The sequence below is a fragment of the Mya arenaria genome, chromosome 5 (genome assembly GCF_026914265.1).
Source record: "Mya arenaria isolate MELC-2E11 chromosome 5, ASM2691426v1".
Taxonomy (NCBI): domain Eukaryota; kingdom Metazoa; phylum Mollusca; class Bivalvia; order Myida; family Myidae; genus Mya; species Mya arenaria.
Genome location: NC_069126.1, coordinates 44,573,098 through 44,590,350, shown reverse-complemented (window position 1 = coordinate 44,590,350; position 17,253 = coordinate 44,573,098). Strand labels below are relative to the sequence as shown.

Genomic DNA, 17,253 nt, shown 5'->3' with positions numbered 1-17,253 from the left:
ATGACGGACCCCCATTTATTTAAAAAAGAAGGAAGAATATTCAATTCATATTGAGAACACTACCATTCTATTTAAGCACTATTTATATTAAATTACTATGTTATATCAATAACTTTAACCTGCCAGCTTTATATAAATAACATTGTTTTATTATTTAATACATTATTTTGTCCGTAACTCAAATGCATGACTTATTACCCCAAAATGTCCCCTTTGCACCTTTTCAGTTGTTTGTTGTCAGATTTCTATAATTTCTTCAATAAAATGATATTCTGCTGTATTTCCCAGAAAAGAAAGTGCCCAACATATGCAAAAACAGTTTTCAGCCTCTCACATACAGAGATTTGAAGCATCTGCATGGTTTAAAGCAATGTCCCCTGTGCACCCTGTTTTAGCAGATTTCAATAAAATGTCATAACAAATATGGTGCTATTTCCACATTCTGAGAAGTGTGTTTGTTATATTTAGGCATCACTTGATAGTTTAGCAACTTGATGGTAAGTGTGTTATAAATACTTTTAATTTATTATTCAATTATAAGGCCGTTAAATGTTTACTCTTAAAGGTTTATTGAATTAATTTAAATACAGTTTCAGTATTGAGGCACAAAAGATAACATATTTTGTTTAAATATTCTATTTTGATTTCATCATGACAATTAAAAAAACATCAAATCAAATTGAAATTATTCATGTAATGCTTTTATATGTTCAAGGTATATGCTTCAATTAAGTGCACAGGGGACAATTTTTTATATGGATAGCAAATATACCAGATTATAATTTTGTATGTAGGAAATAAGTACCCTTGTTGAAAAGCTTGTAGTTAAGCTTCCTTTTCCAAAAAGATCACATAGAAAATGTGAATACAAATGAAGAAAAGACTGTAGAAAACATTAACACAATGAAGTCGAGGAAGCGCAAGATTTTAAGAATGACTTAGGAATGATCAAAAGTTACAGAAAATGTATGACAGAGATTGAGATACTGAGAAAAAGAGCAGAATTTGCCAGGTATTGCTCAAATGCTAAGAAAGAGGACAAATTGATCCTATATATGATTTACAAATAAAAGAAAAGGAGAAACTTAAGAAGCAGAGGCAGAGAAGAAATAAAATGAAGCGAAATGAGGAAACAACAAAAGTCTAGAAAATGACAGACAGAATAAAAGGAGAAAGGTTAAAATGGGAAGGTATGAACACACACAGTTAAAGTAGCATCAGTTCAGAAAAAGCACAACATGCAAAACAACCCCTTGGCTTCGGAGGGATTCCATGGCATGGGCCTCCACAATTAATGGTCTGGTAAAGAATGCCACACCAAAGTGAAGGTCTAAAAATAAGTCATGTTGTAGAAAATTACACAATTGGTTATGTCTGTCAGTCATAGTCATAAGAAAAGTAGGCACACCAACTAAATTAGGAAAAAAAAAAAAAGGGCAGCTAGCTAGTATACACATTTTCCCTTATTTGATTCTTGTTTTAATTACAGCAAAAACTTGAAGAGGTAACAATTTATTTTTGGTTATAAATTTAGACAAAGATTTTTTTTAATTTTTCTTAAACAACTGAGTTATTATGCACATGACTACACACAGGTACCAATTACTGATTATATAATTTAGAAAAAGCATACAATTTATGCTTGGTTTTTGTCATAAGACACTTTTTATAAATCACCCATATTGTAAGAAATGTTCACAATATTTGGATTTAAGGTCAAAATATTTTTTTATTTGTATTTCCTGATACTTTCTCAAAGGTATTTCTGTGTAATTTGAAGTATTTACTTTCATGTAAAATAGGTGACAATCATGAAAACTGGGTTTGAATTTTCAACCCCTATGTCACACTTTTGCCTCATTATTTTGAAAAGCACCCATATGTAACATTAGCACAACTTTGTGTAGTCTTCAAACTTTGTATGCACATAGGTCAATGCCAGTAGATGACCATTATTGATGGGGATAAAGGTCACCAGATAATTGCAAGTTACAGGGGATTTGTTCCAATCCAACAACCTATGAACATCATTGTCAGAAGATGACCACTATGATTCTGGAGTCAATAAGTCAAAGATCACGATAACCTAAACTAGAAAGTTATAGGTGCTGCTGACCCGTGACACAATACAGGAATTCCAGTGTTAAATAAGTATTTCATATTAAGCACAATTATTTGATATGATCAACAATATTTATATTGTCTACATTTTTGGAGTGTAATTAATGACAAGTCCTGTGACTGCCAATGTATTAACAACTAGACGCCAACAGGCAACCTGTTGAGGCCAGTGAAAGAAACTTTGACATAGACATTTTTTGAACTTTTTACCTTCAAGTGTGACCTTGACCTTTCAAGGTACAGACCTGTGTCTTGTGCGTGACATGCAACCTCATCATAGTGAAACTTCATGGCAAGTTTTTTGGAAAATCCTATTGTGCACCATCAAGATACAGCACGATTTAGTCCGGATGGATGCACTACCGCCCTGATGCAAGCACATACACAGGACTGCCATTGTGACAATTATGTCCCTCTCATCGCACTTTTCTGAATTTCTAAATGTGTGGCTATTGTTGGGTCTCAAGAATAAGAAGTATATGGCCCTTTGTTGCAAAGTTATCTCCCCTTGCCCAATTCTTTTTTATAACAAAATTTGTTCTGGGCATTACTCAGAAATTTTTCAAAGGAACTGTTTAAAACTTAACACAATTATAGATATCAATGTGAACTCAGTCATCTCCCCTTGTACTTTAAACTATTTTAAATAAATTTTTCAACAGCTTCACTTTGAAAATTTGGGTAGGACTTTAATGACGCTATAAACATTGATGAAAGTGCACTGCGCACTTGTCATATTAAAATCTTTGGTCATATTTTTTTCAAAATTCTTTCATTTTTTCCTCAGTTATGCCTCCTCAGGAATCTAAATGAAACTTTAAACATTGATAGATAGCAATGTTAAGTTGTGCACAGCACAGGATTTGAAACCGTTAGGCAAAAGTTATCTGTTCTTGTAATCTGATTTTCTTCAAAGCATAACTCTGTAACAACATAAAAATTTGATTAAAAATCTATAGATTACAATCTGTAATTGTAACTCGGGGTGGTACTTTCAAGCAAAAGCAACTCCCCTTGTTCTTTGATTTTATTCAAACACATTTACTGGGTATCTAAAGCCAATCTGTGAAACTATTGAATGGAATTCAGTTAAGAGATGACAATGCTAAAATATAGTAATTTCTAATGCTTTTACTCTTACTTAAAATATCTTGAGATTGCATCCTGTTAAGAGGATACATAAGTCCTTTAACAACATTTCCAGTTTTTTTTATTTCCTTGCCAGGGCATAAAAAAACCCTACTTATGGTTCAGGTTACCTGACCCTACCTACGAAATAGGCACCCTCCCTTACGTTTTTAAAGTCTGTTGGTATTTTTTATTTATTTTATTATTAAAAACAAGAGCTGTCACAGTATGTGACGAATGCCCCCGATTGTGACATTGACCTATGAACAAGGTCAGTACATGAAAAGTTGATCTTGCCTTTACATGTCAAATACATATGGCAAGTTATTTTAAATTGCCTCTAAACATAAAAAAATACCACCCATACTTGACAACCGACACTGTTATGTCCTTATATATGCAGCATTCCATTGTGAATAAACACCCAAGTGTGACCTTGACCTTAGAGATAGGGACACGGGTCTGTCATGCGACACGTCGTTTGTATGCCGAACACATGTGGCAAGTCATTTTAAAATATGTCCATACAAGGGAAAGTTACAGCCCGGACCCGACAACCTATACTCTATGTCCTTATATGCAGCATTCCATTGTGAATAAACACCTAAGTGTGACCTTGACCTTACAGGTAGGGAAAGGGTTCTTGCACGCCACACGTCGTCTTGGTATGCCGAACACATGTGGCAAGTTATTTTAAAATCTGTCCATACAAGGGAAAGTTACAGCCCGGACACGACAACCTATACTCTATGTCCTTATATGGAGCATTCCATTGTGAATAAACACCTAAGTGTGACCTTGACCTTAGAGGTAGGGACACGGTTCTTGCACGCGACACGTCGTCTTGGTATGCCGAACACATGTGGCAAGTTATTTTAAAATCTGTCCATACAAGGGAAAGTTACAGCCTGGACACAACTACCTATACTCTATGTCCTTATATGGAGCATTCCATTGTGAATAAACACCTAAGTGTGACCTTGACCTTAGAGGTAGGGACACAGTTCTTGCACGCAACACGTCCTCTTCGTATGCCGAACACATGTGGCAAGTTATTTTAAAATCTGTCCATACAAGGGAAAGTTACAGCCTGGACACGACAACCTATACTCTATGTCCTTATATGCAGCATTCCATTGTGAATAAACACCTAAGTGTGACCTTGACCTTAGAGGTAGGGACACGGTTCTTGCACACGACACGTCATCTTGGTATGCCGAACACATGTGGCAAGTTATTTTAAAATCTGTCCATACAAGGGAAAGTTACAGCCCGGACACGACAACCTATACTCTATGTCCTTATATGGAACATTCCATTGTGAATAAACACCTAAGTGTGACCTTGACCTTAGAGGTAGGGACACAGTTCTTGCACGCGACACATCGTCTTGGTATGCCGAACACATGTGGCAAGTTATTTTAAAATCTGTCCATACAAGGGAAAGTTACAGCCCGGACACGACAACCTATACTCTATGTCCTTATATGGAGCATTCCATTGTGAATAAACACTAAGTGTGACCTTGACCTTAGAGGTAGGGACACGGTTCTTGCACGCAACACGTCCTCTTCGTATGCCGAACACATGTGGCAAGTTATTTTAAAATCTGTCCATACAAGGGAAAGTTACAGCCCGGACACGACAACCTATACTCTATGTCCTTATATGCAGCATTCCATTGTGAATAAACACCTAAGTGTGACCTTGACCTTAGAGGTAGGAAAACGGTTCTTGCACGCCACACGTCGTCTTGGTATGCCGAACACATGTGGCAAGTTATTTTAAAATCTGTCCATAATATTCTGAGTAATTGAGACGGACGGACGGACGGTGCGATTTTAATATGCCCACCTTCGGGGGCATAATAACAGCTGTATACAGAATATGGCTTTTACAACGTCGTTAAATAAAGCCTTAATAAACTAGAAATGTGTCCATAGGACACGGATGCCCCCACTTCGATTTTTTGTCACAGAAAATAAGCCATAATGATTATTCAGGATAATCTGCACAAGGGATCTAAAAATTAGATCGGATAAGATATTTTTTAAGTATTGTTGGGAAATAAAGGGCCCTAACTCCTAAATGATTAAAGCGATTTCCATGGCTATCGAACTTGATCAAGGTATTATGGTCACAAACATGTGTTAAAAGTTTGGTGAGGATTGGACAAACAGTTTTCAAGAATTAGATCGGAAACAATCTTCGGGACGTATTTTTCAAGTCTTTTTTTGCAAATAAAGGGCCGTAACTCCTAAATGACAAAAGCGATTTCCATGGCTATCGAACTTGATCAAGATATTATGGTCACAATCATGTATGTAAAGTTTGGTGAGGATTGGACACATACTTTTCAAGAATTAGATTGGAAACATATATTTTTGAAGTATTTTTGGCAAAAAAGGGTCGTAACTCCTAAATGACTAAAGCGATTTCCATGACTATCGAACTTGATCAAGATATTATGGTCACAAACATGTGTTTAAAGTTTGGTGAGGATTGGACAAACGGTTTTCAAGAATTAGATCGGAAACAATCTTCGGGACGTACGTACGTACAGACAGACAGACGTACGTACGGACAAGGGCAACCCTATATGCCGCCACTTTGTGGGGGCATAAAAAACCTAGCTACCCTAACTGTTTTTGAAAAGAATGTAACCCTAACCAAACCATTTTTTTGGCCCAACCTATTCTGGAAATGCTTGGAATGGTAACTAAAGAAGTGACATGATTTATTGAGGATACATAAATAGTTCAACAGAGTGTGGTTTGATATTTAACACAAACATATAACTAGTCAAACAGAGTGTGGTTTGATATTTAACACAAACATATAACTAGTCAAACAGAGTATGGTTTGATATTTAACACAAACATATAACTAGTCAAACAGAGTGTGGTTTGATATTTAACACAAACATATAACTAGTCAAAGACGTTTTGATCAATGTCTTTTGCAATCAGAACTTCTCAGCTATGGCGTTTCCACAGCCTTTCATAAAGCCAAGACACATACAGTGACACCAACACCCCCCTCACAGTCTCCAGCCCAAAGCCATATATGCCTACAGCCATAGCATAATAGCATAAATACTCTTGAAGATCCACAGTGGACAACTGGCCAACGGCCACACTTACATAGATGACAGAAAACAGCATAACAAACAGCATGACAAAGATGGAGAGTGATTTCACAAAGCCAGGAAGGGGCTTACGATCCTCCCCCATACAGTCATGCTCTAGCTGATACAGCCCCGCTTTTAGTAGAGTATGACTATCATCCCCCTCCTCAAGCATGAAGTATGAGTCAACCACGTTGGCTAGGTGTTGCTTCTGAAGAAAGTCCAATGTTTCCTTGCATCGCTCTAGGTAATTGAGCTGGGTGACTTGGCTGTGGATTACCTCTTCTCCAAGGATAAACTGGACATATTCCTTCAACGGCAGCCAGGCTGGAATTAGACAAGTGCCAACATTTTATATATGAACTTAATTCAGAATTCAGTATTCTTATACATGTTTGATCTGTGTTAAATGTGTATATCATCTCCCAGATTAATCATTTTCATCTATAAATGATACAGAATTTGAAAAAACAACAAAACTTGAAAGAGTTCAACTTGTGATATCTTTACAACCATGCTCTGGTTAAACTACACCATACCTTGAAGTATGTGTTTGATGGACCAAGTTTTCTCCTCATTTTCAGTGGTCATCTCTTGCACCACAGTCATATTGTTTCCACTGTAACTGATGTCTGAAATGGGAGGAATATGTGAACTGTAAACATTGGAAAGTGACAATGGCAGTACCGCTGAGCAAACACCAACACTTGTCTGTTGTTATTGAGTCAAAGAAGGGGCATAACATTTATTAAAGCCAAAGTTTTTGCCTTGCTGAATATGCAACATGAGCATCAAAATACATTTGGGTATCTAGAACTGTTTTGGAAATATGGCCAAGATTAAAAATTGTGTATGCGGAAGCAACAACAATGCCAAGGTTATGACAATACCTCAACCTTTTCTTTGGAAAACAGACATGCTAAAAAACAAACATTATCACAGACTAATGTAATTTGCATAATGTCTACATTGGTCACGAGTCAGGCTTGCAATCAAAGTTGACAGTGAAAATATGAAGCATAACAAGCTAAAGTATCCTACTGTTTTGAGCTTTATTAATTATTAAATTAACAAAAAAACAGTTGATAATCATGAAGAAAAATTCTTTTAAAAGCCTTAACTTTTCAAAATGAACATACTAGTATTACACAAATTCTACCAAAACAAAGAAGTGTACTTAGCTTGATCCTCAGTGTCAAAAGGGACTTTATATGAACTATCAAGAAATTAGGGCCTGAAAAGAAGTTTGAACAATTCAGTGATTCTTATTTCAGAATATTCAAACACCTTGCTGTATACTGGAGTTGTTGACATTTGTTTGAGGGCCAGGCTTGTCGGAGAAGTAATCAAGCACCTTAGCGACCTCGACAGCCTGGCCCTCTGCTGCAAGCTCCTCTTGGATGTGGATCATCTCAGAGCTTGTGATATTCTGAAAAATAAAATTAGAGCAGTTCTGAAGTAATCATTTTTCTTTGAGAAGCAAGTAAAGATTGAATATGACATATCAAGAATGACTTTCCTAACTATAAACACATTACATGTTTTTATAACGAAAGGGTTATAGGGGTATACCTATTTTATCAATTAGATTGATAAACAGCCTTTAGTGAAAAATTACTAGTTGACTTTGGGCTATTGATCTTGTAATATATTGCGGTAGCTTTCATCCTGGCAAATCAATGTTTGATTGCAATTCAAATAGATCTCAAAATGAACCATCTTCAATAGGGGACTGGATAAAGCCCTAAAATGTTTGATTGTGGGCACAAAATATGACAAACCTAAGCCCTATAATCAAAAGACAAGAACCTGATACAGCCATCTTTCTTCCAAGTGTATTCCACTCCACTACAACATACCTTCCCTATCTCCAGGTTAGTTCCACTCCATAACCTTACACAGCCTAACCTACCTCCAAGTTCATTCCACTCCAGTTCATGATGGACTGCGATTTCTTCATGATGGAGATAGAGGACATGTGAGCGTGGTCTAGGTCCAGTGTGTTTCTGAGCAGTTCCTGGTTCACTGCCATTGTCATGATATCGAACACATCTTCTTGCAATACATGGGACATGGTGTCTACCTGTAACATAGAAAGAAGACTTGTGAGATATGTCTAGGTTCAATGTGTTTCTGAGCAGTTCCTGGTTCTGCCGCTGCCATGATATCACACACATTTTCTTGCAATACATGGGACAGGGTGTCCATCTGTAACATAGAAGACTTGTGAGATATGTCTAGGTTCAATGGGTCCTGAGCAGTTCCTGATTCACTGCCGCTGCCATGATATCACACACATTTTCTTGCAATACATGGGACAGGGTGTCCACCTGTAACATAGAAAGAAGACTTGTGCGTTATGTCTAGGTCCAGTTTGTTCCTGAGCAGTTCCTGATTCACTTCCCCTGCCATGATATTGAACACATCTCCTTGCAATACATGGGACAGGGTGTCCACCTGTAACATAGAAAGAAGACTTGTGAAATATGTCTAGGTCCAGTTTGTTCCTGAGCAGTTCCTGATTCACTGCCGCTGCCATGATATTGAACACATCTTCTTGCAATACATGGGATAGGGTGTCCACCTGTAACATAGAAAGAAGACTTGTGAAAAATGTCTAGGTCCAGTGTGTTTCTGAGCAGTTCCTTGTTCACTGCCCCTGCCATGATATTGAACACATCTTCTTGCAATACATGGGACATGGTGTCCACCGGTAACATAGAAAGAAGACTTGTGAGATATGTCTAGGTCCAATGGGTTTCTGAACAGTTCCATGTTCACTGCCTCTGCCATGATATTGAACACATCTTCTTGCAATACATGGGACAGGGTGTCCACCTGTAACATAGAAAGAAGACTTGTGCGTTATGTCTAGGTCCAGTTTGTTCCTGAGCAGTTCCTGATTCACTTCCCCTGCCATGATATCACACACATCTTCTTGCAATACATGGGACAGGGTGTCCACCTGTAACATAGAAAGAAGACTTGTGCGTTATGTCTAGGTCCAGTTTGTTCCTGAGCAGTTCCTGATTCACTTCCCCTGCCATGATATCACACACATCTTCTTGCAATACATGGGACAGGGTGTCCACCTGTAACATAGAAAGAAGACTTGTGCGTTATGTCTAGGTCCAGTTTGTTCCTGAGCAGTTCCTGATTCACTGCCCCTGCCATGATATTGAACACATCTTCTTGCAATACATGGGACAGGGTGTCCACCTGTAACATAGAAAGAAGACTTGTGCGTTATGTCTAGGTCCAGTTTGTTCCTGAGCAGTTCCTGATTCACTTCCCCTGCCATGATATTGAACACATCTTCTTGCAATACATGGGACATGGTGTCCACCGGTAACATAGAAAGAAGACTTGTGCGTTATGTCTAGGTCCAATTTGTTCCTGAGCAGTTCCTGATTCACTTCCCCTGCAATGATATTGAACACATCTTCTTGCAATACATGGGACAGGGTGTCCACCGGTAACATAGAAAGAAGACTTGTGCGTTATGTCTAGGTCCAGTTTGTTCCTGATTCACTTCCCCTGCCATGATATCACACACATCTTCTTGCAATACATGGGACAGGGTGTCCACCTGTAACATAGAAAGAAGACTTGTGCGTTATGTCTAGGTCCAGTTTGTTCCTGAGCAGTTCCTGATTCACTTCCCCTGCCATGATATCACACACATCTTCTTGCAATACATGGGACAGGGTGTCCACCTGTAACATAGAAAGAAGACTTGTGCGTTATGTCTAGGTCCAGTTTGTTCCTGAGCAGTTCCTGATTCACTTCCCCTGCCATGATATTGAACACATCTTCTTGCAATACATGGGACATGGTGTCCACCGGTAACATAGAAAGAAGACTTGTGAGATATGTTTATGACCAATGTGTAGCTTAACAGTTCCTTTTCCACTTCCTCTGCCATGATATTGAACACATCTTCTTGCAATACATGGGAAATGGTGTCCACCTGTAACATAGAAAGAAAACTTGTGTGATATGTTTAGGACCAATGTGTAGCTTAACAGTTCCTTTTCCACTTCCTCTGCCATGATATCAAAACCATCATCTTCCAACCAGAGCTTCTAGACTGACAATGTGCCGGTCTGGATCAATGTTTACCATGTACAATTTCAGGAACAGAAAATTGGTCCAAATTCTTTTCTTTTTTTTTATAGTTTCCAGACCGATTGAGGTTGAAAAGTTTAGGAGCCCCGCTACCAACACATGGTACATGGTGTCTGCCTATTACATAATTACAATGATTTTTTTACCAATATTTTGTTAATCTCCCTGAACATGTGATTTTTTTTGGGAAACAAAGCATGATAAGTCTCCAAATTAGGGAAGCTAAGATCATGACATATAAATGATACATTTTTTAACCAATAAGTGTACATTTTTTATACCACATAATGTGGATTATAATAAAAGTATTTCAATCAGGCACTTACAAATTGCGCCTTTTTACTGTTGCTTAATTTATGTCCTTTTTGTTTGTTGGGCTTGTATGTTAGGGAAACAGCATGGGATTATATGTTATAGTCTACTTAGAAAAATACGCAAAGAACAGTACTGCATGTTGTCTCCATAATTTACCTTATATGACCATGTTCATTTTTATCGGTACCTTAATGATGATATTCTCAATGACACAGCCTAGAACAGGACTTTCTGGACTGATCTTGGCCATGTCAAAGTCTGTTTCTATGGAGAGCAGCATAATCTTAGCCATGTCCTGGACTGTCACCTCGTAGAACTGGCACATAAGGGCCTCCACTCTCTGGGTAAATGAGGGAAAATCCATTAGTTACTTATATCTCATGACTAGACCATCTGAACCAATCTCTGCCATGTAAAAGGTTGTTACAGCTAGTGATGGCAAAATGATCACATATAATCAAATATCAATAATCACTGATGGCTGGTCAAACAGCGAAAATAGCTTGTTATCAAAAGTAATCGATTTACATCAAACTTTATTGTTTTACTTAATATAATACATGTGTGTATTTCCATTTGTTTCATCGTAGCATCATCTATGCTAATTGGTGTTATAAATGCACTGAAATAAAACAACAGTTCTTCCACTATATAAAAAAGGTTACACTTTTTAAAAGTATTGGATAAATATTGACCAAGTAATAAACCTTCTAGCTCACTTTGAAAACCACAAAATTAACCAGGTTTATACAATGAAGTACTTCATTTCAAAAAGTTCATTTACCTAATAACAGCTAATATATTAGTTTTACCTTGAGCTTCAGGACAGTGTCAAACTTGTATTTGCCTGGGGGAGGTTGTGTATCACCTGAACAAACCACGACTGACGGTACCAGGGCTGACTGGGCCAATAGTCGCCCTCCCTCAATATCCGGGCGCAACCCTTCTTGCTTCCACTTCATACTTAACCTTCAAAAATAAATAAGAACGATACTGTTTTACAACTGCATTGATATGTAAACACTGCTGCTGTAATCAGAGTTGACTTGGAGTGTTGCATGACAGGAATGGAGACTTAATTTTCACAAGGGGCATAACTCTTGAAATAGTGCAGTAAGAACGATGGGAGAGTATTGGAGCAATCTTTTGTCTACCATGTACCTATGTGTACCTGATATTCAATAATGATGAAAAAGTTGGATGTAATAAGACCTGCTACAGTGCATCTCCTTTATAGCCCCACATGTTCATACCTGCGGGTATGATGAGATAAATAATTCAGAATTATATTAACAAGGATGTTTTTGTCAATGCTTCCAAATCCTTAGCTGCTATAAATAATCCATATGACAAAGGTAACAGTATTACAATACTGTAATCTTTTCAGCAGTAACCTACCCACCTATGATGCAAAGCGCGAAAGCCCTCCACCTGCCTTCCTATGTCTGCAGATTTCTCTTTCAGCTGTTCTTGGGTGAGTGTTTCCTGACCTTCTGCAAAGTGCACTTGCGGGCCTGCATGAGAAATAAACAATTATGTAGATGATCTAGCTCTATCGTAAGGCATTCAAAAGTGATTGATCAGTTTATTGATAGATTAATGGATTGATTGATCGACACGGTGATTTGTTTAACTGTCAGATTAAAAGAGTAACAATATTTTTATTTAGGCTGTAATAATTGCAAAAACAATCAATATTTAATCAACTCATTTTTCTCATAAATATTGAATGCTTAATTGCATGTCAGATTAGAGCTCAATTGTGAACAAATATTTAAAAATGTGACAGGTAATGCCCATTTTTGCCAAAAGCTTTAGGAACACTATTAATATTAAAGAACCATTTTAGGCTTGGATTCACAAAATTCTGCTCAATTTATTCTAAATCTGCCAATTGTTGTTTGTTCATTAAGGTAAAAAAATAAAGTAAACTGCAATAATGTTTAAAACACATCTGTGAGCCAGTCCCTTTAATGCTAAAAAAATATTTTTTATGCCATTGGAAGAGAAGTATACATGTGCGTCACCAGTACCTCCACCTTCATGCACCTCAGGTAACACACCTTTCCTCTTTTCCACCATAATCTAGAAAGTAGCGATACATAGCATACTGTAGATCAGAGGCAAACAATTGGAAACATCAAAACACAAACATGTATTTGTTACCAAGTTGTACATCAAGTACAGGGTTCGAATTTAGACTCGCATACTCGCAAAATGCGAGCGACATTTGGAAATTGCGAGTGACTTTTATTCAAGCTCGCAAAATTCTGCGAGTGGCTTTTTCTACACCACAAAATGTTAAAAGGAAAGTAGAATAAACATGAACTTAATTCCGCTATGTAGTCGAGTGTAAACAGCCTATAAGTGGCATGTTTACATTACCGGTATAAAGAAGACAGTACAGAGTCACACTCTAGTAGGTTTTCAAAAATAGAACAAATACGGAAAATGCCGAGTGTTATCTCGAATCTTTCCGGGATGCTCCGAGGCGTGCATAATACAAAGTAAATACGAATGACGTAATCACCTAGCTCAATCATTGGCTAAATTTAGCGCTTTTGCGCACTATATATAAACCCCATCATCCTTTGAATACATTTCCGCCCAACTGTCAAAATGAATAGACTTCGTTGATCGATATATTTCATGGTCCAAAGTATCATTTTCATTTACTGTTGCTTTTTTATTTTAAATTTATTATTTTATTGTTTTTAATACTTATAGACTTAATGAAATCTGTAGCGTGCTTGTCGAATGGGTATTAAATTACCTGATGGCGAGGGTAAATATACAAAGTGAACAATGTCAAATTATTGGACAGCTTTGTTATCAAAAATCTGCCAGCATCAGACGAGTCTTTCCATGCCCCCCAAATAGAATAAGCCATCAACAAGTTCTAGTAGTCGAGTCACTCAAGATTGGTACTTTTTAATATTCATAATATGTCTTAGGTGTTAATTTCTACTTTAATTAGACAATATTATAAGGGAATAAAGCAAATCATAAAATTGCAAGTTGATTTGTCATTTTGCGAGTTGCCTCAAAGTGCACTCGCAAAATTTTGCGAGTGCTCCTCAAAGTTAAATTCGAACCCTGAAGTATAACAAAATATCACATATATCATTATAAAATATATCATTGTAGAACAAGCAAGTCTTTAGATTCTGGTTTAACTAAACAAAAACAAGTTCGATCAAAATTTCATTAAAATAGATGAACATTTTTCACTGTCAGTAGAAGACTAATTTTCATGCCAGATACCTACCTGAAGTCGTGACTTAGGCTCTTTTGGCAGGAGGTCATGTTTGACATCAAACCTCTTCTTCCTTTTGGTGAGCCGGGACATACGCTTGTGTAAGACTCGTAGAACTTGTTGCTTAATAAGCATGTCCGCAAACACAGAGCGGTGGTCATGAAGTTGCTCCCATACCTCTGACTGCGCCTCATTTTCTCCAAATGCACATAACCTGTAGTTAAATAGAATGGTGTTATTGTACAGGAACAAAGGTGGAAAAAAGTGATTAACACTAAAGTGGACGCACATGTGACCAAAGTTTTATTGATATCAAGGCATGGATATATGAGACATGAAAATGTGTGAGCACTTTCAAACAATCCCATTTTGTGGCGAAGAAATACAAACTGCATTTTCATAGCTACAGTGGTGGAATACAAAACTCTTTTTTTTTAAGAAGATTGAACATTATTCAGACTGCACTTGTACCTCTTCAGAACTAGTGTCTCTTCTGACTGTTCTCTGATATGGCAGTTGAGAAACTCCAGCATGTCAATTTGGGATTCTCTGTCAAGAAGGCACAGAAACTCTTTCACTACCAAGACCTGGATGAAAAATTCTGATGTATTCAGCATAGAATGTACACATGTTTACCAGTACTTCATAATTAATGGCTAAGTCTACACACAATAATGTTATGTTCACAAAATTGAAAAAAACCTAAAAAAAATATTTGAATGCTTGGCATTGTACAACAAGATCTTATTGCTTTATAAAGTGGCCAATGAAGTTACCATTCTATGTACCTTTAAACTCCTCCAAGACATCTGATTAAAGTGTACAGACAGAGCGAAGGCGGTCTCTAGAAAAGCCAAGTACACGGCCTCACAGCTACGGGTCACCTTCAGGCAGCTGGAAGGTCAAGTGATCATTTTACATGATTTATGTTTCATAAAGGAAGCCAGTAGAATAATTTTGGCTTGGACATTTAACCAAATTTCATCTTTATGATTAATTGCTTAACAAGATATATTTCTTCACACCAGCAAAGAGTTTCAATGCTTCAGATATAAGCATAACAAAAAGATGACAAATTTTCTGTGATTCTCAGTTGTCAAAAAGGCATAGCATTCAAGTTAATTAGTGGCTAAAACTAGCTCATGCTGGCAATACTGCACTGTTGGTAACATGTGTTTCTTATTTTATATAGCAGGCCTTGTAAAGAGATTTGATACCAAACACTTTTAAGTCTAAGAATTTGGGCCATCCAAAAGCCTTAACGCAAAGACCGGGTCACGGCCAATGTTTTTGCAAGACTTCAACAATAGAGCATCATCTGCAATATGACAACAACTTGTTGTTCTTCTTCAAGAAGCAGACAACAGCTTAAATAGGAGAGTATATTTTGTTACTCAAAACATGTATTCACCAGACAGACCTGAGGAGATATCTCTGTCTGGGATTGTTCACTAAGTAGACAATGGTGTCCGCAGCGTGTTCCAATGCCAACATGGTGGAGTGGGAGAGTAACACAAGGTCAGCTAGGGCCGCCACATCCGTGGCTGACAGCACATTGTGGACTGAGCATATAATAAATGTAATCGTCTCTGCAGCTAGAAAGAACACCAAAGCTGATAGGTGCGCTTCATTCAGGTCTGAAATCAGTAAGGCCACATACAGATTAGAATACCAAGACTATGACCTTAGATTCAACAATTACATGGGACATCTTCTGATTACAGTCCAAAGTCGCTATGTCGACGTCGGATATCTCGACTTTCCGGTTGTGACGACTTTTTTTTCCGGTCCCGGATTTATTCTTTCTTCTATATAAAATAAATCTGCTTGAGTCAATTTTTCTATCTCGATTTTTCGCTATGTCGACCTAGGATCCTAATTCAGTGCCTGTGGTCGAGTTTCACACATTTTTCTTGTTTTTATGTCAACCTGTAGATCAAGTTGTAGGTGCGAAGATATTCATGATTGTTTGCGGCATGTCGCTAAATTACCGTGTGTGTCAAAATAACAAACTGTCATAATTGGAGGTTTATTGCTTAAGTGTGAATAGTTAAAGTTGTTTGTTTATGGGTTTGATTAAAGAGACATTTATTGCTCACACTATTCATTGAAACACACAAGGACCCCGATGACATTTCGAAAATTCGACGACATTGAAAGTTAATTGACAAAGAAAATTCTCTATACTGCATGTAGAAAACAAACAGACATAGTTGTAGTCATATGTGCTATACTGTTTTCTTACACTGTACAAGTGTATGTAATTGTGTTTTTTTTTTTATCTGTTTTGTGTAATCCATAAACGTGAATTAAATAAATATAATTTTATGCCGACATAAAATGTTTTATGGATCTGCGGGTTGAACTGAATCACCCCTTGCTAAATGTGCGGGTTTAACCGTTTACATCCAAAGCGTGGCTTAACAGCGCTCCACGCCGTGACCAGTGGCCACGAGGTGTGTGCTTGGCTTATCAGCGTTCCAAGCCGTGACCAGTGGTCACGTGGTGGGGGTCAGCCTATCGCTAGCCTCCCGCGTCAGCCATTCTAGAAAAATCTTCTGAGATGCGTGCTTGCATATTTTGAGCAAAAATATTTTGCATAATTTTTCTGATATATTGTGTGCGAAGGTATATACTTTACGCATTATTAATAGGAATTGCTTCGTCCTATTTCTGGATTAAAAATATAGTGGTGGCAACCTTCCGATGCCTTTTAACTTTGTGAAACATTGGTTTGCGCTATTTAGAAAACGGATTACTCAGGCTGTGGATGTAAGCGTCTTTGACCTACATGTGCTTAGTAAGGACATAAGCGAGTTAAAATGGCCGCGCCTATGAAAGTGCAATTTTTTGGACATTCTTTTGTATCTCGACTTCGAACTTTCATTCGAGAGGAGGATTCACTTAATTTTCAATTCGGTTTACACGGACGGCCCATGATACAGTACTCCGGCTTTCCTGGGGCTTCAGCAGCGGTTCTCAAAACAAAAATTGGAACAGTGGCCGACTTTTCTCCGGATGTTCTCATATTAATGATTGGCACCAATGACGTTTATAACTCTAAATTAACCGTGCAAGACATTACAAATCAAATTTGTGATATAGTTGACAGTGCACTTCATATTTTGAACATTACACAGGTCATAGTTTGCCAAGTGTTACATTGATGTCCAGCATC

The 17,253-nt window shown here is 37.5% G+C and overlaps 1 protein-coding gene across 2 annotated transcripts in view; it reads right to left on the bottom strand.

The window, feature by feature from the left end:
* Nucleotides 1–6,063: 6,063 nt before the first annotated feature.
* The window catches only part of LOC128235190 (uncharacterized), a 58,121-nt gene continuing 46,931 nt past the window's right edge, over nt 6,064–17,253 (bottom strand). For both annotated transcript variants that reach the window (XM_052949941.1, XM_052949942.1), the window contains 12 exons: nt 15,496–15,712; nt 14,864–14,969; nt 14,547–14,662; nt 14,088–14,289; nt 12,853–12,904; nt 12,222–12,333; nt 11,632–11,788; nt 11,007–11,159; nt 8,289–8,459; nt 7,664–7,805; nt 6,916–7,008; nt 6,064–6,703 (listed from right to left, as the gene is read on the bottom strand). In XM_052949941.1, coding sequence (XP_052805901.1) covers nt 6,225–6,703; nt 6,916–7,008; nt 7,664–7,805; nt 8,289–8,459; nt 11,007–11,159; nt 11,632–11,788; nt 12,222–12,333; nt 12,853–12,904; nt 14,088–14,289; nt 14,547–14,662; nt 14,864–14,969; nt 15,496–15,712 — 2,000 coding nt within the window. In that variant the 3' untranslated portion in view covers nt 6,064–6,224. The remainder of the gene's footprint in view (nt 6,704–6,915; nt 7,009–7,663; nt 7,806–8,288; nt 8,460–11,006; nt 11,160–11,631; nt 11,789–12,221; nt 12,334–12,852; nt 12,905–14,087; nt 14,290–14,546; nt 14,663–14,863; nt 14,970–15,495; nt 15,713–17,253) is intronic.